The sequence below is a fragment of the Mustela erminea genome, chromosome 5 (assembly GCF_009829155.1).
Source record: "Mustela erminea isolate mMusErm1 chromosome 5, mMusErm1.Pri, whole genome shotgun sequence".
NCBI classification, from domain to species: Eukaryota; Metazoa; Chordata; class Mammalia; order Carnivora; family Mustelidae; genus Mustela; species Mustela erminea.
In genome coordinates this window covers 544,465-569,546 of record NC_045618.1, presented here as the reverse complement: position 1 = coordinate 569,546, position 25,082 = coordinate 544,465, and the positions used below count along the sequence as shown (strand labels likewise).

At 62.3% G+C, this 25,082-nt stretch overlaps 2 protein-coding genes across 3 annotated transcripts; one reads left to right on the top strand and one right to left on the bottom strand.

Annotated features, from left to right (window-relative positions):
* The first annotated feature begins 912 nt into the window (after nt 1-912).
* SH2D7 (SH2 domain containing 7) lies at nt 913-8,512 on the top strand. Its single transcript, XM_032341866.1, has 6 exons — nt 913-1,173; nt 2,344-2,429; nt 4,804-4,969; nt 5,182-5,394; nt 6,542-7,228; nt 8,332-8,512. Exons 1-6 carry the CDS (start codon nt 928-930, stop codon nt 8,380-8,382), a joined length of 1,449 nt encoding a protein of 482 aa, XP_032197757.1. The 5' UTR covers nt 913-927; the 3' UTR covers nt 8,383-8,512.
* Nucleotides 8,513-9,583: 1,071 nt separating this feature from the next.
* CIB2 (calcium and integrin binding family member 2) lies at nt 9,584-23,029 on the bottom strand. Of its 2 annotated transcripts, XM_032341867.1 has the most exons (6): nt 22,882-23,014; nt 18,492-18,526; nt 13,917-14,028; nt 12,323-12,470; nt 10,366-10,561; nt 9,584-10,203 (listed from the first exon to the last, which is right to left on the bottom strand). In XM_032341867.1, exons 1-6 carry the CDS (start codon nt 22,930-22,932, stop codon nt 10,182-10,184), a joined length of 564 nt encoding a protein of 187 aa, XP_032197758.1. In that variant the 5' UTR covers nt 22,933-23,014; the 3' UTR covers nt 9,584-10,181. The 2 variants fall into 2 exon arrangements, with proteins under 2 accessions (XP_032197758.1, XP_032197759.1); XM_032341868.1 differs by lacking the exon at nt 18,492-18,526 and having other exon boundaries at nt 22,882-23,029.
* Between the last annotated feature and the right edge of the window lie 2,053 nt (nt 23,030-25,082).

Here is a 25,082-nt window from a genome sequence, read left to right as displayed (position 1 = left end):
CAGGCAGAGAGAGAGAGAGGAGGAAGCAGGCTCCCTGCTGAGCAGAGAGCCCGATGCAGGACTCGATCCCAGGACCCCGAGATCATGACCCGAGCCGAAGGCAGAGGCTCAACCCTCTGAGCCACCCAGGCGCCCCCAGAATTGCGCTTTTAAATGCACATAACAGAACACATGGCGCCCCGGTGAAAATCAGCCACACTGGGACAGGGCTCTCAAAATGCTTGTGACACGAGGTCTGTCTCCATCAGCTCCACCAAGGTCTGCACTGTTCTCCCAGACCTCCAGCAAAGACCCCCCATCCCCCCACAGGTGAGCAGCCTCTCTTCTCCCCTCCCCGGGCACCTGCCTGCTCCTGGCCAGACCCCCACTTGACCCCTGACCCCTGACCCCACTCCTTAGGGACAGGAGCCACGCCCTCTTCCCCCCCGGCTGCTGTTGGGGTGCCCATCACACTGGACACCGTGTTCTATACATGGACTTTTCAACGGTCCGTGTCCACGCCATGAGGGAGAGACACTCTCCGCTGTACAACCCGATTCCCAGGGCCCGGGGCACGCGGCGCACGACAGGCACTCGATGCATCTTGAGAGGAGAGAGAGTCATCATTGCAGAACTTCACCAAAGTACAAGCGGCATCCACGAGGACTGAGGGAATTTAAGCCCCTGCTTTACTAAGAGCTGCTGGGCTGAGGACCTTAGCCAGGGCCTGGCTTCGGCAGAGGCAGAGGCTGGGGGTTGGGGGGGAGGGGTCAAGAAGTCCGAGGTCTCCCTGCGATCCAGACCCCCCAACCTCACTGCTCATAGGACGCTCCCCCCAGTGTCTCCAGCCACACAAGGTGTCCGCCCCGGAGTCAGGAAGGAGCAGTGACAATAGGGCTCCTGTGTGTGGGGGTGGCTGGGCGTTGGGGCGGGCAAGGACTCAGGCAAATGAGCGGGGCGCCCACAGATATAAAGGCCTGTGGGTGGTCTGCCCGCTGCTTCCACTTAGCTGGCCAGAATGGAGGGCAGCCCGAAACAGCCGTGCCTGCAGAGGGGGCCCCGGGAGGTGGGGGACAGCCAGGCCCTCGCCAAGCTGCAGGAACTGGCCCTGACATGGTTCACGGAGACACAGGCACCCTTCATCCTGCAGGATGGAGCCCTGCCCCCGTGGTTTCACGGATTTATCACCCGCAAGTAAGGATGCCCCGTCCCCCGCCGTGAGAGAGCTGCCTGGGGCCCCCCTGGGACAAGACGGGCCTCTGCGGCCCCCCTGGGCCAGGCAGGGAGCAGACTGAGGGGCGCCACGTGGGCAGGGCAGGCGAGTGCTGGGCCACTCTGAGGGTGGTCTAGCAGAGGGACGGGGCAGGGGCAGGGTGCGTTGGGACCCGTCCTGGAGAACCAAGGACTGGAGGGCTGTCATCTCTTCTGTCATGCAAGCCGGACACTCGTCAGGGAGGGTGAGCACTGTCTTGAGTGGGCACCAACCTGGGCCAGCCTGGACGTGCGCTGCCCCACTGTGGAGGCGACATGGGGCCAGCGTTCGGGTTGTGCGGCCCCTGCCAGCAGCCTGAGCACGAGACAGAGCTGGCTCAGCGCTGGCCATCAACCAGGGCTGGCCATGCTTGGTGTGCGGCTCTAACCCTAACCCTAACCGTCTTGAGAGGCTCGATGTTCGAGTGAGGGGCTTGGCACTTTCATTTAGTGCTGGGTTTGCAAACTCTGGCGTGGGCCCTGCGTGGAGCCGGCACTTGGTAAGCGCTGAGCGAGCAGGTGGTCCGAGTACTGCCAAACCAGAAGAGAGCTGGAACTTTCCATCACCTCTCCAGAATACTTGGCGCCATTCAGAAATGGCCGTGGCTGCCTCGGGCTGGAAGGGACATGGAGGGAGATGAGAGTCTAGGAATCACCCCTGCAATCAAGCTCTGGGCAAAACAGCACCTTCTCCTGGTAGAAACATGTGTTGTGCACAGCCTGCACAACCGTACAGTGGTCCTGAGGCAGGGAGCCCCCCAGACCTAAAAATCTCTGGTGATAGAGATTCATTCTTACTACAGAGACATTCAGGTGGAGAGTGGGCAGCCAGGGTCAGTGGCTGTTGTACCTGCCGGTGAAGCTGCAGGGGAGGGTGGCGCGTGGGGGCCTCAGCACTCAGGCCCAGCCCAACCCCGAGTCTGGAGTTTGCTGGATTGCTCAAGCGGCACACAGACCACAGTAGCAGCTGCAGGTCTGAGAGTTCCCTGTGGAGAGCTGGAGATCTGTACCCAAGGGAGCGGCCAGCAGGGACTCTGGGGCAGGCTGAGTCCGCTCACTGCTGCTGCCACATGGGCACGGGCCCCTCTTAATTACACATCTCTGCCCAGGCAGACGGAGCAGCTACTTGGGGACAAAGCTCTCGGCTCCTTCCTCATCCGCCTCAGCGACCGGGCTACTGGCTACATCTTGTCCTACAGGTAGGAGAGGGAGCTGTCAGCGAGGCCCCTGAGCCCGCCTTGCCCCCACAGCCTGCACTGCCTGGCTTTCCCTGGGCACTGGCTCCCCCAGCCCCTTTGCCTCCCTCTGTACTGAGCAGCATTGGCCGCGGGATGGGAGGCAGCAGCCTTCAGAGGAAGTGGGCAGGGGGCATTGGGGGAGCCACAAGAGGTTGGGGGCAGCGGGTTCCTGGGGAGGAGGGCTTGTGCAGGAGGGCAGGGCCATTTGGTCAGGGTCCTGCTGTGGATGGAAGACCTAAAGACAGAGCCTGAACGGGTGAGGCCCGTGGGAACCCTTGAAAGGATGAGGTTACGATACAAAACAGAGGGCAGGACGACCAGCACAAAACCGAGGGAGGTGGTGACATCAGGCCCGGGTTGGAGAGGAGTTTGGGTCTGGGAAGGCAGAGCTGGAGGAAGGAAGAAGCCTCCTCCCCATCAGGAAGCGAGGCCAGGGCTCCCATGCACCCCAAAGGCCTCAGATCAGATTCAAAGTTAGCTCCTGCTTAGACTGCCCTAATCCTGACCTTGCGCGAGGGTATCCCTGCACCTCTGTCTCTCCATCTGTAGGGTGGAAACCCTGTAGTACAGATGTAGCAGGATCGCTGAATAGGGTAGGACAGGTTTACACATTGAAACATGCTTGGCACAGGGACTGAATGTCCTATTGACCAAACAAACTTCAGTTCTACCCAAATGGGAATTGTTATTCTGTGTGCCAGGTACTTACCTAAGCACTTTGAAATACGTGAGCTCGGCAGCTTCCAAATGTCTTTTCAGCATCAGGGCTCCTTTTCCTGAACACGACTTGGGTGGGATGCCAACTTATACAATTGCTCAGAGGTCCATGATGGGTAGATGGACCCGTGGGCACCCTGGGGTCCAGAAACAGTCCCGCGCTTGTGGTCACCTGCTTCCCAGCAGTTCTGTGGAGGAAAGGCAGGTCTTTCCAGCAAGAAGCTCGGGAGCAGTCAGATATCCAGATGGAAAACAATGACCCCCCACCTCACGCCATACACAGAAGTCAACAAATTCTAGCAGGATCACAGCCCTGAGTGAGAAAAACAAAGCAGGACATTTCTAAAAGAAAACAGGAAAAATTTTCAAGACTTCGAGAAAGACAAAGATTCCTTAAGACCAGACCTACTAACCATGAACGAGAAGGTGGACACGGGGGTTTCTTTAAAATTAAAACTTCAGAAGATGGCTCTTCAGAAGATGCCAAGTGAATAAAAGGACAAACCAAAGTCTCGGGAGAAGTTACGAATCGTAGTGCGCGTGTCTAGCGAGGGCAGAACACGCGAGGAGCTGCGGAGAACCACGGGACAGAGACGACGCCGTACACGGCGGGGAAAGGCTGGAATGGCGCTTCGCAGACGGGGCTGTCCGGAGGGCAACGGGCCTGGCGACCGGCGGCGTCCCTCTCCCGGGAAGTACAAACGCAGCCCAAGTGAGCGCACGGCGGGAGGAGGAGCCGTGAGGGTCTGGCGAGGGTGCGCTCCGCCGCTCGGCTCCCGCACGGCTCGCAAGGGCTTCGGAGAACACCTGCCCCGAGCCGCCGAGCGGCACAGCGGCGCCCCCGCAGCCCCCGCTACCCGCGCTGCAGTCGGCTCGGGAGCCGCCCTTGCGCGCCCAGAGCCGCGCACGAGGATGCCCGCGGCGACTGCGCTCCTAGCAGAGCCGAGTCTGCCAACGAGCCGACGCCCGGAGACGGGGGCGGACGCGCGTGTTTGCCCGCAGGGGACCTCGCGGCATCGGGGCGGGGCGCTCGCTCTAAGACGGAGGGTTGGGGCAAGGAGCCGGGCGGGAGATCGAGGCCCCGGGACTTCAGGAGGGGACGCACCACAGCCGCGCGGGCCTGCGGGCGGGAGCGCTCCGGTGCGGGAACCGTCGCTGTGCGCACTGCGGACGCGGGCGCCTCACTGCAGCAGCGGTCGGTCCCGCCGGGAAGACGTGCCCCCGGGGGGGCCGCCATGGACCCGCGCCTGGGGGCGGGGCCGGGAGTCCAGGGGTTTGGGGCGCGCCGAGGAAGTGCAGGGCCGGACCACGCTTTGGTCGAAGATTTTGGCGTTCTGTTCATCATGGACTTTGATTCTCTAAAACATCGCCTTGCCGGGCACTGTGGCGCCCCGCTGGGTGCCGCCCTCGCCCCACCGGGCGGACCTGGGGGCTTCCCTGCCACCTGAGGCCCGTGTTTGGAAGCCACTCCCCGGCTCCCGACCCCGCATGGCCACCCGCGAGGCTGGGCTCCGGGACTCCAGGTCCCGCTACAGAGGGACACACGGAGGGCTGTGCGGCTGGCGGGTGCTGGCGCCGAGGCTGGACCGCCCTTGGCCACACCTGCTTGCCTTAACAGGGGCAGCGACCGCTGTCGGCACTTCGTCATCAACCAGCAGCGGGACCGGCGCTACCTGGTCTCGGGGGACACGCACAGCCACGGCACCCTGGCTGACCTCGTACGCCATTACCAGGAGGTGCAGCTGGAGCCCTTTGGGGAGACCCTGTCTGCTGCCTGCCCGCGGGTAGGCACCCCTACCCGGGGTGTGCAGGGGTGGGGTGGGGTGCCCCCAGGCACTCAGTGCAGAGTCCTGGTCCCGTTTGAGGAGGGTGGGCTGAGGAAGCACCTTCCCTGAAGTCAGGGCCCTGCGGAGCCTTTGTGGGTCCCTCCGTGGCAGACCGTGGGAGGTCAGCAGGGAGTGCGTGACCACGCTCCTGCTGTGCCCCCACTGCCCAGCCGGAGGACAATGATCTATATGATGCTATCACCCTGGGCCTCCACCACACCCATCTGGGCCCGGATAACCCAGCCGTCACAGTTTCGCCAGCAGCGGTCCTGGACGAGGCTGCCAGCCCCTGCCCCTGCCCCAAGCCACAGGTCTCCTTCCTCCAAACCAAGAAGAGCCGCGATGCAAGTTCCTGCAGCTTCTTGGAGGAGGGGGGCGTGGCGGTAAGCAGCATCGGGTGCCCAGTGGGTCCGGCATGCACCAGGCCCACAGGTCTGGCCTAGGCCTTTGGGGCTTGAGCTCCAGGCTCAGAGGTGTGGGCTCACCCACCCCGGGGCCGCCTCTGGCCTGCTGGGGCTGCCTCAGTTTACCATTTCTACAGTTCTTCTGAGGCTTGAATGAGAAAATGGGCAGGAAATGGCCTGAAATTCCTCTAAACTATAGGGGAACGAGGTGGGAGGTGGTGTCTATGAGAGGACATTCTCCCCCACAGCACCCCTGGGAGGGGCTCAGAGAGGTTTTCCTCCTATGCAGCAGACCACAGCATGCAGGGACCCCAGGCCTCTCCTAACGTTTGGAAACAAGATGAAGCCTTTCCCAGGGTCCATGGGAGGCCTCACCAGGGGTCCTGCTACCTCCCCTCTGCACCCTCTTCTCCGACCTCTCTGGCACCTTCCCAGAACACGCCAATCTTACTCCCACCCCAGGGCCTTTGCACTTGCTTTACCTTTGCTGCAATACTCTCCCTCCCAGATAGCTGCTTGCCCTCCTTTCTCTGCTTGCATGTCATCTCTCCAGAAGGGCCAAGACCACAGGAAAGACCCCTTCCCACCTGTCATTCTGTCTATCCCATTCATGGGACAAATCACGACCTGACAGCTTACCATCTTGTGACATGCTATCCTATGTGTCAGGCACATGAAACCATGTAACAGACTGGTCTGCTGTCCATCTCCCAGGGTAGAAAGCAGACTTCAGAGTAGGCCTTGCTGCCCATCAAGTCCTTGGCACCTGGAACCATGTCTGGCCCAGAGTTGGTGCCCAGCCGGCATTTAGGGAATAAACACACAATTGACAGCCTTGGGGGTGACAGTCTATTCTGAAGGGGGGGAAGCAGTGAGTGGAGGGGCTCAGGGGCTCTGAGAGGCCAATGGAGCACTTGGGAGGGAGGACAGGGCAGGGTGAACTTGGGTGGTGCCTGCTGGCTTCCAATGCCAAGGAAAGACTCGACTCGGAGTGTGGGGGCTGACAGGGACAGACAGTGAGGTAAACTGAGCCAGGACAGGGGCTGCGGCTGGCCGAGAGCTCCCATTCACCTGAGGGCATCTTAGCGATGGGAGAGTGCTCCAGGGGTTCTGTTTCTGTCCCCAGGTCCCCGGGAAGGTGCCTCCCCTCCCTGAGAGGAGTGCCTCCCTTCTGGACGAGTCCTTTGGAAGCCCCAACAACAGTATCTACTCAGACCCGAGGAAGCTGAACCAGGCACAGCTAGGCCTGGGCCCAGAGGCGTCCGGCAGACCCAGGCCAGCTCCAGGGGGCAGCCAGCCCAGCTCCCCAGGCAAGGAGTCCCTCAAGAGACTCTCGGCTGGAGGTCAGAACAGGCCTGATGGCCTGGGGCCTGCCTTCTCTGGGGTGAGTCCTGAGCAGGGTCCCACAGGGCCTCCCACAGCCCAGGGCCACCTTCTGCCCCCCGCTTCTGAGGCCCTGGGATCCTCCGCCACCCCCTGGAGCCAGGCATCTCCAAAGCTGAGCCACAGGGCTCAGCCCGGCTCCCAGGGCACTTCTGCAGACACTTATCAGCTCCTGCAGACAGAAGGTCCCCTGTCAGAGCCCGGGGACGAGCCAGACCAAGAAGGCAGTGCCTATGCGGAGGTCCCAGTGTGCTGGGGGGGCTCACCCAGGCCCCCATGTCCCAGGACCAGTCCTCCAACTAGCAGGCCACCAGGATCCACAGACCATGGCTACAAGAGACTCTCAGGGGCCCCAAAGCTCCCTGAGCCCGGGAACACCTATGAACAAATCCCAGCAGCCAGGAGCAAGGAGACTGGACGGACACACAAGGTGGGCTCCACAGGGGGGTGGGGCGGCTGCCAGCCCCTGCTGGTGAGAGGGATCAGTGGCCTTCATGTACGAGCAGGTCGGGTCACTGCTACTGCTCCGAGGGGCCCAGGATTTTCTAGAAGTAACATATGCTTGGAGGTGGTGGGAAGGGCTGTGGCTCAGCTTGAATGTAAGGTGTGGTCTTCTAGGCCCTTCTGAGGGCTTTCTCTGCAGACCAAGAGTCCTGGCGCCCTCCAAGCCACTTGTGCCAGACCCTCATTGTGGCCAGCCGCCCCCAGCCACGTGGCTCCCGGGAGGCAGCTTCCCTGGCAGGCCTTCCTGAGACTATGTCCCAAACACTGCGACCACTGCTCGTTTTCCTTCAGCAACCCGACCCAGGACCTCCCTCTCTTCCTCTATACAACTGTCTGCCCCAGGGCAAGGCTAGACGTACTCCCCTGCTCAGGATGCAGCCCAGAGACAGCCGGGCAGAGCTGTCAAATGGAGGGTTTCTGCTCTGAGGACCGGCGGGGGAAGTGGAGGGCAGGGGCTCCCACGGGGCGCAGGCACCCTCGGCCCCAGCACGCTCTCCCTGCACCCCGAGCCAGTGGGCAGGGAGGGTCCACTCCTCATGGGGACGGCTTCGGACCTCAGCTCACGCAGACCCTCGAGGTCTGGGCAGCGAAACCTGAGGTCCTTGCTGAAAGGCCTTCCCACACATCCCGGGGCGGGGTGTGCACCCAGTACAGTGCGGGGCACCACAGAGGTCTTGACTCTGCTGGGACCACAGGCCCTGCTGGCAGGCAGGCCCTCGAGGAACCCTGAAGCCACATCCCATGGCAGTTCCCACTCCCCATCTCCCATCGCTGCAAAGCCCACATCCTCTCCAGTCCCGCCTTGTGGAGACCCCCTCCTTCCCTAGCCTTCTCAGAAGATACAGGTCCTTCACCCAGAACGGGGCGGGGTTTGGGGCTGGCTGTGCCATTTCTGGCACCATGAGGCTCATGAACAACCAGCAATCCTCCCAGCAGGCCTTTCTTGGGCTCGGGCCCCAGCGACCGACCGGTGCCGCGCCTCTCTCTGCCCAGGGCCTCCAGGCCCCAGTGTCTCCTCCCTCTCTGCAACCCGACAAGCTCTGGAGGCTCCTCTTCACCGACAAGAAGCACAAGTCCTGAGCGCCGAGCTTCCTTCTAGCAGCTCACTGGTGGGCTTCCCCGGCCCCTCACTCTCCCCCGAGAGGAGTGGGGGGGTGTCAGGGCCGGAGAGGCGGGGGGCTGACCACAGGCAGGGCAGCACCCCATCTCCAAGACGAACTGAGGCCTGGGCTCCCTGACCACATACTGAGCCCAGGCGGGCCCTGGGCTGGGGTGGCCGTTCTGAGCTGAGACCCAAGCCAGCTCCTGTGCTGGGGGCCCTCCCAGCAGCGGGGTTCAGAAGCCTCTGAGGCAAGAGTTCTGGCCCGAAGGCGCTGGGCTCCCAGCAGCGGCTCCCTTGGCCCTTCTCTGCCCCCTGCCTTATTGTAGCCCTGCCACACGGTCCCGCCAGGCCCTCACCAACCCCTCTGTGCTGCAGACGGAGAAACCAAGGTCTGCAGAAGGGGAGTAAGCTGCCTGAGGTTCTGGTTAGCCCCTCAGCACACACCCCAAGCCTGCCTGCCAGGGTCCGCCTGAGACATGGTCCTGGGCGTTTCTGGAGCCAGTCGGGTGTGGACTGCCCATCCGTTCAACAAGGTCACCCTCCCCTGCCCTCTGGCTCCCACCTGTCCTGGCCCCGAGGGGCGGCTCTCACGCCAGGAGGCCCACACAGCAGCTCTGGATACAGGCACTCCTGGATCCCCGTCCCCCAGGGTCCTTCCTGCTGTGTCCCACTTCCCCTGTCCCCCACGTCCCCACCTGTGTAAGGGTGAGTAGCTTGTCTTCTGCTCCCCGCCCACAGTCCTCAGAGGCAGAAAACAAACTGACCGTCCCCAGAAGGAGCACTGTGGCCCCCACCCTGCCTACCCATGTCCCTCAGTGGCCTTGGCCCGCCTCACACCTGTGGGGGAATGTCCCCTTAGCCGCCTCTCCCCATGAAGAGCGAGCCCGAGGGAGCCCCTGCCTCCTGGGAGCCTGCGGCAAGCAGCCCCGTGTCGGACTCATGGTTAGCGTTCCGTAAAGTCTCACCACGAGCTCTACTGTCACAGGGGAAATGGACACGGTTCTCACCTAATGTCTCCTGTGGGGCTCACCTGGGGGTTTGAGGCAATGTGTTTCCCTCTCAAAAATACTAGCACTGAAATAAACGTGAGTGTCCAAAGCAGGCAGGCAACGCTGGGCCGAGGTGACCCACTCAACGTGGGATTTTAAGGAGCAGGAGAAAGGGACCACTGAGCCCGCCTTAACGTCAGCAGAGAGAGCACAGGGACGTCAAAGTGCTTTACTACCGGGAATTCACAAATGTGTGGACAGCACGCACCAGTGAGAATTCCACATCTTGGGGGGGGGGGGGGTGCAGAACATGGGATGCCCAGGCCTCACAGCCAGGGACAGGGACAGAGCCCTTGACCCACTGTCCACACAGTTTCACATTGGGGGGGCCAGGGGGGCAGCCCAGCTGTGAGTTTTGCATAGCTCATGAAACCTTTCCCGTTTCACTTTGCCCTGGGTGACCGGGACACCCGCCCAGGACTTGGGACACATCTGGAGCCCTTGCCCTGTGAGGTCTTGCTGTCCCCTCCTAGTGAGGCCACTTCTGACGGGGAGAGGACGGGGGTCTGGAGGGCTTGGGGACCCAGACAGATGGCCTATGGCAGGGCCCTGCTCCCCACACCCCCCTTCCCTGGTTAAGGAATTTTTTGCTGAAAGGGCCAAGGAAATGTTGGTGGGTCTAACCCCAGAGGCCACAGCCTCTATTCCGGGCAGCTCGGAGGTCACGCTCGTGTAGACAGGACAGCCAGAGGGTCAGCTTCAGGGCCCCCGCGCCCTCACCAGTGTTCTCAGATCCGGATGTGAAAGGTGCTAGAAAGAGAGTTAGGGCCCCTCAGCAGAAATCCCACCGGCCCCCGGCCCAGGGCACAGTCCCACAGGAGGATGCGAAGGACACAGCTGACCTCCGGGGAGGGCGGGTGAGCGGGAGCCCAGCAGTCAGCGGAAACCCCAGCCCCAGCCGCCGGGCCTCACCTGAGGAAGTCGGGAGCCTTGGCAATCATGTCCTCAAAGTCCGCGAAGCCCAGCTTGCCGTCGCCGTCCAGGTCGGCCTCCTCAATGACCTTGTCACACACGAGCACTACCTCGTCCTCGTCCAGCTCTGACTTGGTGAGCCGCGCCAGCGTGCGCTCCAGGTCCTCCTTACAGATGAAGTTGTCCGTGTTGAAGTCTGCGGGCGGGGGCAGGGGTGCTCAGGCCCAGGCCAAATAGCACATCTGAGGAGTCGACACTCATGACCCCCATAAGACCCTGTGATGGTCCTCGGTCCAAACCTGGCCTGAGACCCTTCCAAGTCTGAGTCTGAGGCTTGGGACGGTGGGCCCTGTGCTCCCGCTGGAGCAGAGGAAATTGAGGCCCAGGAGGCCAAGCCACCGAGCCAAGGGCAGAGTGCTACGTGGAGGGGGAATCAGGACAGGTGTGTTTGCCGCTAACTGCTCATCCACCATGGCCACGTTCTCCCAAAAGCACCATGTGGCCTCCTGCGGCCCCCTGCCAGGCGTGGCGGTGGTCAGGAGACTCGGGAGCCCTCAGAGGGAGGCCCAGGCTGGTCGCCGTGCAGAGCGGGATGCATGGCTCCAGTCTACTTGGCAGACGGCACTACCGCTGCCCCAAGTACAGCCACCCGGCTCGCAGCAGTGACCCCGACACCCTGCACGCCGCATCTAGCTCATCTCCCACATCTCCGCCCCTCCCACTGGTCTGTCCAGCAAATTCCCATCTGTCCTCAGGTTTCAGATCAAACACCACCTCTGGGGGGCTTTCTAGGTTACAGGGACCCCGCCGCTGGCCGCACCCTGACACGAACGGCAGGGATGAGGAGTGTGGCGGCCCGCGGGAATGGCAGGGCTCTGCCTCCTGGCACCACCCATGCAGCGGATTGGTGGGTCCAGGTCATGCACATGTGAAGAAACAGGGTCTTGCAGAGGGCACGTGACCCAAAGGGACACCCCTGGTCAGGGCTAGACCCCGAGCCCAGCCCCTAAACAGGTACCCGCACAGCCCATCTCAGGACTGGTGGGCAGGCATGGGTAGGATTTCCCTCGGCTCCCGAAGGGGCGGCCAGAAAGCTCTGCAGAGACGTGCTGGCTGCCCGGCCGGCTGGATTCCTGTGCCCCTTTGATGGGAAGGAGCTGAGGCCCAGGAAGGGGGTGACCGTTGACGCGACTCTCCCCAACACCAAAGCCCGTGTCCCAGTTGGCCTTTCCACTCTGTCCCACAGCTGGGGCAGCAGAGTCTGGATACCCCTGAATCTGTCTCCACCTGCCCCCCACGACCCTCACGGGCAGACAACAGCATGCCCCACGCGTGCTGCCAGGGGTCCGAGGCTAGAGGGTGGCGGGTGCAGTGGGGCGTGGCGCGAGGAGGGTGGGCCCGCGGCTGCCGTGCTTTGACACACACTCGGGGTGCTGCGTGCACCGAGACCAGGCCTCGGAGAGCAGCACGGTGGCTACAAAAGGAAAAAGTCCGAGAGGCCTGGAGCCACAGGCTGGTCAAAGGTGCTGGGACACACAAGGTCTCTTGTAGCTCAGGCCCAGCCCTGCCCTGGAACTGGGTGTCCCCATGGGGGTACAGGCCAGCTGTGCCAAGTTCTCTCGTCTGGGGCCTGGTGTGACTGCAGCCCCGGGAGCCCCGCTGCCTGGCCCAGGTGCCCTCTCCAGCCCCTGGCCTCTGGCGTACACGTCCACCACCCAAAGCCTGCAGTGGCCCCAGAGCCCCAGGTGCCTGGTCCAAGCTCCTTGGCTGGCTCCTTGCAGCCTGACCTGCAACCTCCCTGGGCTCACACCGCTTGGGTCTCTGCTCCTGGAGGCCTGGCACCTCTTTGCTGCTCCGTCCGTTGGGCACGCCTGTCCATAGACAGCCCCCAGGACCCCGCATCCCCAAACACAACCCCCGCCCCCAGGACCCCCCCAGGTACCCCCCAGGCCCCCACCGTAGATCTTAAAGGCGTAGTTAGCCTTGAGCTCCCGTGGAGCCGACTCGCACAGCACAGAGAACATGTCCACAAAGTCGTTGAAGGTGAGGTTCCCCTCGCCGTCCTCAGAAAAAGCCTCCACGATCCTTTCCTTGAAGGGGTTCTCCTGCAGGAAATAGCCACAGCGGTCGCGTGGGCACAGGGTACTGGGTGGACTCCAGAGAGAGCGCTAGGCCTGTGTGGCCTCGGACAAGTGAGCCCCCACGGCCGCCGGCACAGCTCGGCCGGTGTGTGAGGGTATGAATAAAGCCTGATGGGGTTGGGGGCCGGTGCGCGGCCAGGCGCCCGGGCTCCTCCGGTCATGTTTCTCAGACGAGCATGGAGCTGGTGAGGCCAAGCTGTGCTCACCAGACACCCTCTCATCTCAGACAGCCCTGGGCTAGGCCAGGTCAGGCCAAGGTCATCGGAGGCAGAAGTGGGGCCCCCAAGGCTCGGAGAAAGGGGCGGACAAACGGCAAGACTCGGGGGGGCTAGTCAGAGCCCATGCCACTGTCAGCCTGCTTGGGGGCCTGCCACTCCAGGAGCCACACCCCAACTCCGTCCTCTGGTCCCAGGTCTCCGGGCCTCCCTCTTCCTGGAGTCCCCACCCCAAGTGGGCTTGGCCGCCCCCACTCTGTGCCGGGCCAAGGAGACTCAGAAACCACCTGCGTAGCGGCCAGAGTGCCCCACGCCCCTGCAGTGACCTCCGGGCCGGCGCTCAGGCCCTTCTCTAGGCTGGCAGGCACATGCTAGGGCCAAGCCTGGGCCTCACTGTCCCTCAGGATAGAGGTCACAACTGGAACAGAGACCAGAAAGGACGCTACATGGTGCCCTGATCCTGAGTCACACATCCAAGGCTTGGCCAGGGGCTCCTGGCAACATCTCACAGCGGGATGCAGCTGTGCCCCAAACACCAGTCTCCCTTACACCTGGCGGGCACTGGAACTCATGAAATGAAACTTTCCCATCGAACATACATGTGGTCTGAGATCCAGCAGCGTCCGCGGGCGAACGGAATCTCGCCCCCTCCACCCAGACCTGCTGACCCCAAGCGGCCTTCTGACAAGATCGGCAGGTCTGAGAAGGGTGATGGCGGGTGGCCGGAGGCGAGAGGCCAAAGCCAGACAAGGCGGAGACAGAAGAGCCGTCGACAAAGGCAGACACAAGCGGGTGCCTGGGGGGCTCTGTCTGTTAAGCGTGGGACACTCAGACTGGGCTGGGTCACCATCTCAGGGCCACGAGATGGAGCCCCGTGCCAGGCTCTGCGCTCAGCGTCCACTTGTCCCTCTCCCCCTGCTCGCTCACTCCCTCTCAAAAAAATAAATAAAATCCTACAAAAGAAGAGAGCAGACACGCTCTGCCTTGAAGAGCCGCATGGCCGTTGCACAAGGGGCAGGGGAGTGAGCGCAGCCCCCGCACCGCCCCCGCACGCCAGCCCGTGCATTCAGGGTGCAGGGGAGCGGGCAGGCACGGAGCAGGCAAGCCCTGGAGGGCAGAGCAGCCTCAGCTGGGGTCTGGGGGCATGAGCGGCCTGCGTCCCAGCCCCTCCCGGCGGCAGCAGCCTCGCGCGTACCCGGAGCTCCGGCATCTGGATGATGAGGCTCATGGGCACGTGGACCACGGGGCTCTTCCTGTAGTCCATGGGGACGAGGTTGGGGGCCAGCTCGTAGAACCGCGCGTGGAGCCTGCAAGGGAGGCAGAGGGGAGGAACTGGAGGGGTGCACCCCGGAGCCCCCAGCAGCCGGTGCGGCCCACCCCATACCCCAGTCTTGTGCATGGCACACTCCCCCACCCCGGCCCTTGCTCTGCCCACAGGGCTGGGACCTGTGAGGGAGGCCAATAACCAGGTCATGTCCTGGACCCTTGCACCATCCCCCGCAGGCCAGGCCCCACTTGCGGGGTCCACAACCAGACCTTTGTGTTCCCCTTTGGGCTCCCATAAGGGTCTTCTATGTGCTAGGCACGTCCCCTTGGCCATGCAGATACACTGCAGGCCCAGCTCACAGCTCAGCAAACCGAGGCCTGAGGAGGCTAAAAGCCATCTGTCTAGGATCCCCCAACTACAACTCTAAGGGTCCATGGCGGGAACAAAGACCAGGAGCTCTTTACCGTTCTGCAGCGCCAAAGCTGCTAAGACCTGGGCTGTTGGCTGCCCCTGCCTCAAGTCGGGCTGCGAGGCCTGGTCTCTGGAACAGCTGCCAGCCTCCCCCACCCCCACCCACTCCCACATCCACAGGAAGCCCCTATGGACCCTGGGCCGTGTGGGACCTCCTCGCACCTCCCTGGGCGGCCTAGCACTCAGGTGGAGGCCCTTTCTTGGCTCTTCGGGCCTCTTCTGCCCTGTGTTTCTGTGTCTACGCCCCTAACATTGCAGACAATAACCCCCAACTCCCAAGCCCAGACAAGTACAACTTATGGGGGACAAGTGTGGGGCACTGAGCAGGGACTGAGGCAGGTCCCTTGCCCAAGGTGAGGCTCAGGACTGTTGGGAGTGGCATCAAAGTGGCCCCAGAGCTCCTGGCCACACCTGCCCTGCGCCCACAAAGCCAGGTCTGCTTGCAAGTGGTAGACCCTGTGGCAGTCCTGTCGGCAACCACCCAGTCCTCTCTAGCAGAGCGTGGAAGTGTGCATCTGGCTCCCCCAGGTGACGACAGCTCTGTCTAGCAAGTGCTCACTCTGTGCCCTGCTCCGGGTCAGTGTCCCATGTGGAAAACTCAAGGTCACTCCCACACCACCCCAAGACGCAGGTGTCACCCTCTCCATAGTTTCCGGGGAGGAAACTGAGGCTTCGAGGGTTAAGTGACCACCCAGCACACCAGCCAGTGAGTGGTGGGGCCCAGACTTGAACCCAAGGCCTTCCAGGTTCCAACCATTGGGCTCCTCCCAGCCCAGCGGCACCTGACTCAGAGTCCGAGCAGGGCACAGGCAGAGCAAAGTGCCACAAGCCTGCCCTGCCGGCCACAGGTTCCCGTAAACATCCCGAAATCACAATGAAGCCCTGGGGCTGAGACACAGCGCTGGAGGGAAACAAGCTGAGGCCCGTCCCCTGGCTGGGGGCACGTGAGCAGACAGCGGGGTAACCGGACCAAGCTGGACTCCCCACCTGGCGCACTCAAGGGCTTTCTTTGCTCGTGCTTTCAGAATTACTGTCCCCGAACACGGAGCCAGGACTTCCATACCCCAATTCAGGCAGCTGGGGTGGAGTACTCAACCCTGTGTTCAACTTCCAACTGTTACATTATGCCCCCGTCCCCCTGCCCTTGACCCTGGACATGCTGGGGCGTAATGCTGCATGCTCCTGGGCATCACCTGACCCTTCCAAGGTCACATGGGGTCAAGTGAGGTGGTGGTTAGAGCCCGCACCTCGCTGGCTGGTGGTCTGACCCTGGGGTGAGTCAACATCCCTATCAGAAAATGGGGACTGTCCTACTGTCCTCACACGTGGGGCTCAAGGAGGATGGCACTACAGAGGCCAGCGGGACCTCAGCTGCACCCCACCAGGAGGAACTGGGGAGAGGGGCGCAGGGCTGGCAGGGTGGCGTGTCCCCTTGTCAGGGGGAGGCCAACCTCCACCCTGACTCTAGGACAAAGTGACATGGCCATTTTTTTTCTTTTTAGGAAAACTTGAAGAGAATTGGGAAGGCTGAATCACTGTGGGAGAAATTCGGAACAAGGAAGTGCATCCCTGCTACCCTGTCCCAAGGCAGGGCCCGCTGAGCTCCTGGAGGCTTTGGCGCGACGGACCCCTGCCCTGTGGGGCGTGCTTCAGCGTGCAGGGCAAACAGGTAAGAGCCTCCCCGCTCATCTCAGAAAGTTAGCAAGAACCCTGTCCTCTGACCCCAACGGGCGGCATCCAGGATGGGCCGACGGTGCACACACAGGTGCTAGACTCTTACAAGATGCGCCTACGTCAAGTCCAACCAAGTTGGAAGCTTCATGCACTCGGACCATGGAGGAGGCCTGCCAGGAATACACGGGTGTCCGAAAATCTGGGACCCCACATCACAGCAATAGGTTAAAAACCATTTTTATTAACTTGGCAGCTGCATTTACGACTGGATGGTTGTAAGGACACGGGGAAGATCCCCAGACGTCCACAGGCCGTGTTCACACTGACGGTGTGTTCACACTGACGGTGCCCACACGACGGGGGCGCACGGGAACAGGAGGACGGGGCTGCCGCTTGCGACCAAACCCACTGCCCAACGGCTTCCGGTTGTAGAGTGTTTGTTAACTCAAGTATTTATGAAGTATCAGTTTTTTTTTTTAAAGATTTTATTTATTTATTTGACAGAGAGAAAGATCACAAATAGGCAGAGAGACAGAGAGAGAGAGAGATGAGGAGAAGCAGGCTCCCCGCTGAGCAGAGAGCCCAATGCGGGACTCGATCCCAGACCCCTGGGATCATGACCTGAGCCGAAGGCAGAGGCTTAACCCACTGAGCCACCCAGGCGCCCCTGAAGTATCAATTTTTATCAATAATAAAGCTCCCTATGCTTAGTAACACAGAAATAAAGGGTTGCTTCACACCAGCGCCCAGCCCCATACTTAAACAGTGACTTAGCAGAGACCCCGGGAGTGTGGGACGCCCACTGTCACGGTCGTCACACAGCATCCGCCTGAGAGCACTGGGCTCCGCGACCAGTCAGGGACATAGGCGGAGTATGGAAGTACTGGAAAGGAGGAAGCAAGTTATTTGCCAAAACCAAAAATTGTCAGTTTAAAAACTACCAAGGAGAAACGGCTCAGCAGCCATCCAGCGCCAAATAGTTTTCTATGTTCCGTCATCAGCCTATTCAAAAATTAGATATAAGAAACCTAATTCACAATTAGGGGAAAAAACCCCCACCAAGACCCCCCAAAACAACAAAGTATGAAATAAACTCAAAGTGTGTAAAAAGAGAGGAAACGTTCAAGGGCGCCTGGGTGGCTCAGTGGGTTAAAGCCTCTGCCTTCGGCTCAGGTCACGATCCCAGGGTCCTGGGATTGAGCCCCGCATCAGGCTCTCTGCTCAGTGGGGAGCCTGCTTCCCCCTACCCCTCTGCCTGCCTCTCTGCCTGCTTGTGATCTCTGTCTGTCAAGTAAGTAAGTAAAATCTTAAGAAGAAAAAAAAAAATCGGAAACATTCAGGTGGTGGGGTAAGTGCTGTTCTTTTCCTCCTTGGAGCCCCGTAACGGTGACAATGATGTCACCATTTTCCCACACAGTGACCTCAACCTTAACCGTAGTCTGCAACAGGGTCATGCAAGAGTGCGCCGACTGGACTCAGAAGTCCGCCGGGCAGGATGAAGGCAGGAGTGGGCGCAGGCCTGGAGCAGAGGCCTCTGTGGCTGTCTGCGCCTCGGGTGTGAAGACAGCTGGCAGGAATAGCAGGTCCCCCGGCGGACGCAGACGGTGCCCGTCTACAGAAGGGCGGTCCCTGACAGACGGCACTGGAAAGCACCGGAAGGGATGGATTCTTCTGGAAGTTGCGGACTGGCCGGCGGTCCACATTTGGGGCTAGCACGCCGGGAACAGTAAGTAAACTAAGACAATAACCCAAACCGTAGCTGCCAAACAGACGAATTAGAACATGGCTTGAAGAGCCTGGATCTGCGGCAAGGCCACGAGTGACAGGCCCAAAGAAAGGGAAGAGCCGCGGGTGGACAGCTCAGGGGTGGTGCGGGGATGCAGGCCATGGCCTTGACTTCTGGACCTCCCAGGAGCAGGAGGCATTCAGAGCCAGAGCCAGAGGGCCCTCAGATGCCAGGGCCAGAGGGCCTGACAGATGCCAGGCCACGGGGACAGAGCAAGGGGCCTGCGGGAGAAGGCCGGGTCTTCAGTGCCTGGCTCTGTGACTCTGGCCGACTGCTGAGCCCCACCTGCAAAGTGGCGATAAAAGCATTCTCCTCTTACACAGTCACAGCAAGGATTAAGTGAAAGAGCCTGGAACCACCCACCATAGAGCCTGGTGTGCAGGACCAGAGCGGCGGAGAGCTCGGTTCCTGGCACAGGGGTGTGGGTGCAGGCGGGGCAAGCTCTCCAGCTCACCGCCGCCTGAGCTCACGACGCTCCTCCTCAGGTCCAGCTAGCACAGCCAGCCCACGTGAGGGCCCCAGCCCCTGCCCCGTCCCCGCGCCGGGGGAGGGGGGACGGAAGCCGCACTTACTTGAGGATGTCCTTCTTATTGAAGAAGGTGCAGTCCTGCAAAGGGAAAACACACACACAGTCCCTTGCAAGTCCCAGGATCTTTTCTCCCTTGGGATCTCGCAGACTCAAACTGCTCCCCACCCCCCTACCCCGCCCTGACCCTGGCCAAGAGCCGCTGCTTCCCGAAGCTTCTGTCCTGGCCAGGAGGGCTGTGTACATGGTGTTGAGCAGCATTCATGGGCAGATGGAGAGGTCACCGGGTGTAGACCACCCGGCGGGACAGCACGGAGAGGGGCTGGGAGACAAGCTGGAGCAAGGGCCCGAGGGCCTCAGCCACAGCGGCTTGCCTTCCTTAGCCTTCGCGCAGAGAGGGGGAGTCCGAGGTCCACAGGCTGGGGAAACCCCAGCATCTCCCTGACCTCTGAAGCCACCAGAAGAGCTGGGGTCACACAGGGAAGCTGGGGTGTGGGGCAGGACTGGCGAGAAGGCAGGCAGGCAGGGAAGGGCTGGTGGCACCCGGACAGAATCAAGAGTGGAGCCTGCCAGGGACCCTCAGACAGGTGCTTCTCAGGGTGGGGGTAGCACACGGGTCCTAAGGTCTCCTGGTCATAAACTCCTCTCGGCTGTCCCCCCTTGCTCTGGATGTCCTGCCCCGTGATGCAGTCGGTTACCAGGCCAGGCCACGGTGGGAAGTACAGTGGCGCGAAGATCCCAGCAGCAAAGGCTCCTGTGCTCACCCCTGCGGTCTGGACCCTCTGCCCTTGCTCGCTGTTGCCCATGGGCGCAGGCGGCCCCTGAGGCTCTGTAGAGCCCGGAGACCCCGAGCCAGTATGTTGTGCAGAGCGGGCCGACGAGGGGCTCGCGGCTGCTGCCCTGGATGGGACCTGAGACCTCCGGGGCAGCTGGACTACACACTGAGGACAGTCCCACTGGGCACCTCTGGGAAAGCTGAGGAGGGGGGCAGGCGGGCATTTCCAGGCCACACGTAGTCAGTCGGTCCTTCTGAGCCACATGCTGCTACCCAAGAGTTGGACTAAGAGCCCTCATGCTGCCCTGGCCTTCTAGGAACCTAGGAGCTTCTCCTGGAGGGCTAGGCTTTGCTGTGGCCCCTAGCTCCTCTGTCTGCCCCCCACCCCATCAAGCATGGAGAGAGAACGCCCTGTCCCGCAGGCCCCAGACACACGCGGTGACTGTGTGGACTGATTTCCTCAAACCCCCAGATCTCAGGAGCAGGTCCCAAAGGCTGCCCAGCTGAGTCGTCCAGGTACAGAACCCCCTCAGCCCCAGGGCTGGCTCTGCGGCCTGAAGGTGCCCAGTGAGAAGGGCCAAGGCTCTCCCAACCAGCCTGGTGGGCGTGTCAGCATCACTACCGACGGGGAGAGGCCCTGGCTTCTGGTCTCTGCGTCCTGGCCTATCCTGTCTTCCTCTCCTTGCTCTCTGCCCTGGGTTGAAGAGTATGTGGGTCCTGACCCAGGGCCCTACAGGCAAAGATGCAAAAGTTTCTCATATGATCCTGGTCCCTTATCAAACCACTTACATCTGTCCCCCTCAATGGTCCTCAAGGTGTGGTGCCTGGATGGGCAGCACCCGCCTCACTCCAGACCTACTGAGTCACAGACTCAAGTCGGGGGGGGGATCTGTATTTTTAGATCCTCTGGCTTCAGTGGTGCTGATGCCTGCTAACTCGAGGGCCTCAGCTCTAGAGCAGAATCAGCTGGGGAGCTGTTTAACCTCCTGAGCCCTCTCCCAGCAGCACCGGCCCCAGCCCCACCACTAGCTCTAGCCCCAGCAACCCCAAGGAACAGATCCATTAAAGCAGAATCCCCAGGGCTAGAGCCAGGCATCAGTTTCAAAACTACTCTGATGCCTGCATGCACATCCCAGGCTGAGAGCCACACCTCGACCAGGCCTGGTCCGTGGGGCTCCAATTATCCAATTCTGTTCAGTCCTCACCACTAGCTGATGGGGGGCCGGGGTGAGAGGCATTACCTCCCCATTCTATAGATGTGAAGACTGAGGTTCCGTGAAGTTGATGGTTTGCTGAGCTGTACATGCAGCCCAGAAGGGCTGACTGCAGCTCGGGCCTCTGTGCTTCCTGATCGTGGCCTACTGCTGTAGGGTCCACCCACAACCACTGCACGTGACCGCATCCTGCTCCCGCTGTGTGTGCTGATGCCCTGCGCACCACAGGTGCTCAATACGTGCAGATGGGATGAGGAACCAGGCCTCTGCACGTAAACTTCCCGCTGGCTGCAGAAGGTGTCCGTGAAGGCACTGACCCTGCCTCCCCTAACCTCGCCCGCCTCTGAGCACCAGCAAAGCTGCCGTGAAGCCACACATCAGCGGACAGTCTGCTTCTGCTGCTGCTGACTTATCTGCCTGAAGCCCGTGGCAGGAAGCAGTCCCCAGGGGGTGAATATGGCAGGAACCTTAAGAGCGTCTCAGGGTTCTGAGTAGGCTGGTGGTGTCGGCAAAGGAAAGGTTTTGTAGCCACATTCCAATTCTTGTCTTGCTTTGGATCCTTAGGCGGAGATAGAGGCGGGTTCCCAGGAGAGTTACGGGACTTGCTCAGGGCTGAAATCATGGGCTGCCTGAGTGCAAGCAGAGAGCCAGGACGGAGCGGCAGCGGTGGGTTCTGGGGAAGGCAGGGAGCCCTGCTTTGGGGAGGGAGAGGCCTGGGGGATGGATCGATTGATCAGGAAGGCAGAGAAGTCTGGAGAAACCTGAACTTGGGCATCACTGGCACCTGCAGAGGGGGAGGGGGAAGGTGGAAAAGGCTATAACTGGGGCCCTGGCCGGCGAGGGGCTGCCTGGACAGCTGAGGGAGAGGGCTGGGGCTCTCAGGTTTCTGCAGCTGGAGAGGAGCCGGTAGGTGGCTGTAACTGGGGCCCTGACTGGCTGGACAGCGAGGGAGGGGGCTGGGGGCTCTCAGGTCTCTTCGGCTCTCATTTCTCCCAGCCTGCCTGGCTGTGGCGGGAGGATCACAACCCAGCCCTGGGCCTGGCTCAGAAGCGTAACCCAATACCTGCTGGTCTGCGTGGAAACCCAGGCTCCCAGCCACACCGGGCCACTCTTCACTACTGAGCACAGTGTCCCTACTAATCGCCAGTGACCATGTGGCCCCCTGCCCCTGGAATGCCTCCTGCACCAGTGAGCCACTCTCGCTGAATCCTGCAAAGCAAAAGCTCCTCTTCCCGGTGGTGTTCCGCCGCCCACCAGGGCCCTCCCCAGGAGCTGCTGGCATTAAGGGCCTCTCGGGAGGCTGGCCAGCCTCCAAGACCAAGAGCACCCACAGTCCCTGCCCCCAAACAAATGCAGAGAGCCTTGGGCTAGAGCCCTGAATGGTGCCTCAGCCTCTGTTTACTTTTCTGTGAAACGGGGCTGAAAAGCACCCGGCTGTGAGGGACCCGTTCCAGTGCCTGGTACCCGGCAGCCGGGCCGTGACTGAGGCTCCCTGCGCCTTCCCAGGGCCTCACGTGGAGCTGACAACCACTACTGACAGTCGGGGCCTTTGTTTTACCTCTGCCCACCTCGGAGGGCTCCCACGTCCAGCCCACCACCAAACTAATTGCTGGGAAAGGCAGCAGGCGGCCTCATGGCTCCCACAGCACAACCAGGGCCCCCTGCCCAGGGGGAGTGGGGTAAGAGGCATCGCCTTGGGCCTTGAAAAACGCAGGCAAAGGGAGGGAGAAAGAGCTGGCGCGTCACGGTCACTGTGGATAGTCGGGGGTGGCTGAAGTGGGCAGCGCAGGGAAGGGGCCTGGGAGGCTGGCCAGGGCCCCGGGGTCAGGGCTGGGCCTTCCTCCTGAACCCCATTCTGCGCCCGCGTCCTGCACCCACCGGTGGGAGGGCTCTGGACACCTCGTCTGGACAGTTCCGTGACTCTGTAGGCAGGAGGTCCTGAAAGGGTCTTAGGGGGTGGCTGCTGGGGGACGGGGACCACGAGATGTGGACTGGTACTGGCCTGCCTTCCTGCAGCAACTACCTCCACGCTGGACCAGCGGGAAGGGCCCCTACGGGTAAACAAGGCGCCCCCAACTCAGAATTGCATTTGCGGGCAGCTGCGCCTCGCTCCCGACAGGACAGGACCCCACTCTCCTGGGCTGCTTCCTGGGATAGGGGACCCTCCCTCCAGCCCGCGTTTGATGACCCGCCAGCTCTGTGCCAAGGTGGGCGCTGGGCAGGTGGCTGGGGCAGGGGTCGCGTCCAGGCCGGGGGCCCAGAGCAAGGCGTCTGAAGGCGGGCGAGCGCGCCGGCGAGCATCCCCCACGGGAAAGCGCTCCCAACGCGAGGGTGGGGAAACTGAGGCTCGAGGTCACGGCCCAAGGTCACGCCTGGAGCTGAAGCAGGGGCAGGGTCCGCAGCCCGCACGCCGCGCGGAGAGCAGAGGAGGGCGGGCGCCGGCTCACCTGGTAGTTGTCCAGCTGCTCCTCCGTGAAGATGGTCTGCTTGTTCCCCATGGCGGCCGCCGCGCCGTCGCCCGGGCGCCGCAGCCCGAGCTCGCGGCCACCGCGACCCGCCCCGCAGCCCCGCAGCCCCGCAGCCCCGCAACCCCGCAGCCCCGCAGCCCCGCAGCCCCGCGGCCAGCCGGAGCCGGGAGCGCGACCGCGAGCGGCGCGGAGGGGGCCGGGCGACTCCGCCCCGCCTTGCGGCCGCCGCGCCCACCCCGTCAGGGGCCGCCTCTTCCCGCCTCCGGCCGGGCGTGGCCAACACTTCCGGCCGGGCGTGGCCGGGACTTCCGGCCAGGTGGGGCCGAGACTTCCGGCAAGGCGAGGGGGACTTCCGGCCGAGGGGGGGCAGGACCCCCGGCTGGGCGGGGTCAAGGTTAATGGTGGGCGGGGCCGAGACTTCCGGCCCGGCTGGGGCCTGGACAACTCGCGGGGCCGAGCCGGAACATCCGGCTGGGCGGGGCCGGGCCCTCCCTCCCGGCCAGACGGGTACTGGAGGTCGCGGGCCACGGCTGATGACGCGCGGGGCCGGGGCGCCGGGCCGCGGAAGACTCCGTGGCGCGGGGATGCGGTGCGGAGGGCCTGGCGCCCCTTCACCGGGGCTGGGCGCGCCGCGAGGCGAGTCCTGCACTGGGTACTCTCATCCCGGCCTCGCGGCGCGGGGCGGGCGCTCGGGCGCTCGGGCGCTCGGGCGCTCGGGAGGGGTCGGGGAGCGGGAGGCCCGCGCGGCCCTGGGCCACTGCCCGGGCATGGCCTCTCCGGCCCTCCGGTCTCTTAGGCAGGCGGGCAGGGTGCGCTGGTCTGTCTTTGCAGCCGCGGGTGCCCACGCGGGACCGCGGAGGACTTACCGTGTCGGGAGAAGTGGGGCAAAGGCCGGGACGCTTTAGCAAATGCCAAAGACCTTCGCCACCAGACTCCCCGCTGAGTCCGGCCAGGGCTCCGGCCATACCTGTTCCTGCTGACCCCAGGGCAGCTGGTGCCGCCGGCGTCATGTGCGGCGCACGGGCGGGGACGCGCTGAGAGCCCTTCAGTCACTCGCCCGGGTCCCCCTCGGCCGGGCCGCACGGCTGGGCGGTAGCAGGGCCGGGGCTGGACGCGGGTGCTGACTCGGCCGCGGTTCCGTACCTGGACTTCAGGAGCTCAGGACGTTTTGCTTTAAAATAGGTGGTTTGTTTCTTTAACCGCTTGAGAGGCTCCACTCCCAGGGTTGTACTTTTTCCTTTTTAAAAATTTTATTTATGTATTTGACAGACAGAGATCACAAGCAGGCAGAGAGGCAGGCGCTGAGAGGGGGAAAAGCAGGCTCCCCGCGGAGCAGAGAGCCCGATGTGGGGCTTGATCCCAGGACCCTGAGATCATGACCTGAGCCGAAGGCAGAGGCTTAACCCGCTGAGCCACCCAGGCGCCCCTAGGGTTTCCGATTTGGGCGGCCCATAATGTGGGGGTCTAACAAGGTCCCAAGTGATGCTAGTGCTGCTGGCTCCGGACCCCACTTTGAGAATCACTGCTGGAGGTTAGGGGTTCCGATGGGAACAGGGGTCCCTCCCTCTTGGACAGATTATCCCTGGTGTTTTTATGTTTCCCTTTTCTGCCGGAGGTTCCTGTTGCAGTTTCTCAACATTTCGCCACGTTCAGATGAGAACAGCGGCCATCAGCGAAGCGGACGAGCCGCCCTGTTCAAACCCCAAGAGTCACCAGAGGCGTAATCTGTGACTTTGAGCTGGGTGGGAGGACTTCAGAAGCCCAGGGGATTGCTGACCAGTCTTCAAGGGAAGTGGACCCATGTGAGGGGGGCCTCAGCTGCAGGACAGGCAGTGGGGTATGTGAGCAACGATTCAGAGAATGTGGCACTTTAGAGCCGAGAGCCCGTGTGAGATTCTCCCCCGTGTCAGAGCTGGGGAGACGGCAGCCCTCAGAGCAATCGCCGGTGTGGTTTTTCTCCTTGTTCTCATGTTGCACACTGCCCAGCCGTGGGCCAGAGTCCTGTCTTCACATTCTGCTCCTACCCTGTGCCTACCCTGCGTTCCAGGTAGAGGAGCGAGCACCTCGGTACGGAGGCCTGTGTGTTTAGTTCTGGGATTCTGACCTCAGGAGATCAACAGAAGCAACCCCCTCCCCGCCCCAGGAAAAATGCCCTTCAAACCCTTGTGATCTCTATCACC

What these genes read in the sequence shown, in the direction of transcription:
- SH2D7 (XM_032341866.1), top strand. Translation starts at nt 928, where the DNA reads ATGAGCGGGGCGCCCACAGATATAAAGGCCTGTGGGTGGTCTGCCCGC. An exon ending in CACGGATTTATCACCCGCAA is followed by an intron (nt 1,174 to 2,343) that starts GTAAGGATGCCC and finishes CTGCCCAGGCAG; the next exon opens with ACGGAGCAGCTACTTGGGGA. An exon ending in AGACTGGACGGACACACAAG is followed by an intron (nt 7,229 to 8,331) that starts GTGGGCTCCACA and finishes CCCTCTCTGCAA; the next exon opens with CCCGACAAGCTCTGGAGGCT.
- CIB2 (XM_032341867.1), bottom strand. Translation starts at nt 22,932, where the DNA reads ATGGGGAACAAGCAGACCATCTTCACGGAGGAGCAGCTGGACAACTAC. An exon ending in AATAAGAAGGACATCCTCAA is followed by an intron (nt 14,029 to 18,491) that starts GTAAGTGCGGCT and finishes CCTCCCTTGCAG; the next exon opens with GCTCCACGCGCGGTTCTACG. An exon ending in CTACGCCTTTAAGATCTACG is followed by an intron (nt 10,562 to 12,322) that starts GTGGGGGCCTGG and finishes CCCCGCCCGCAG; the next exon opens with ACTTCAACACGGACAACTTC.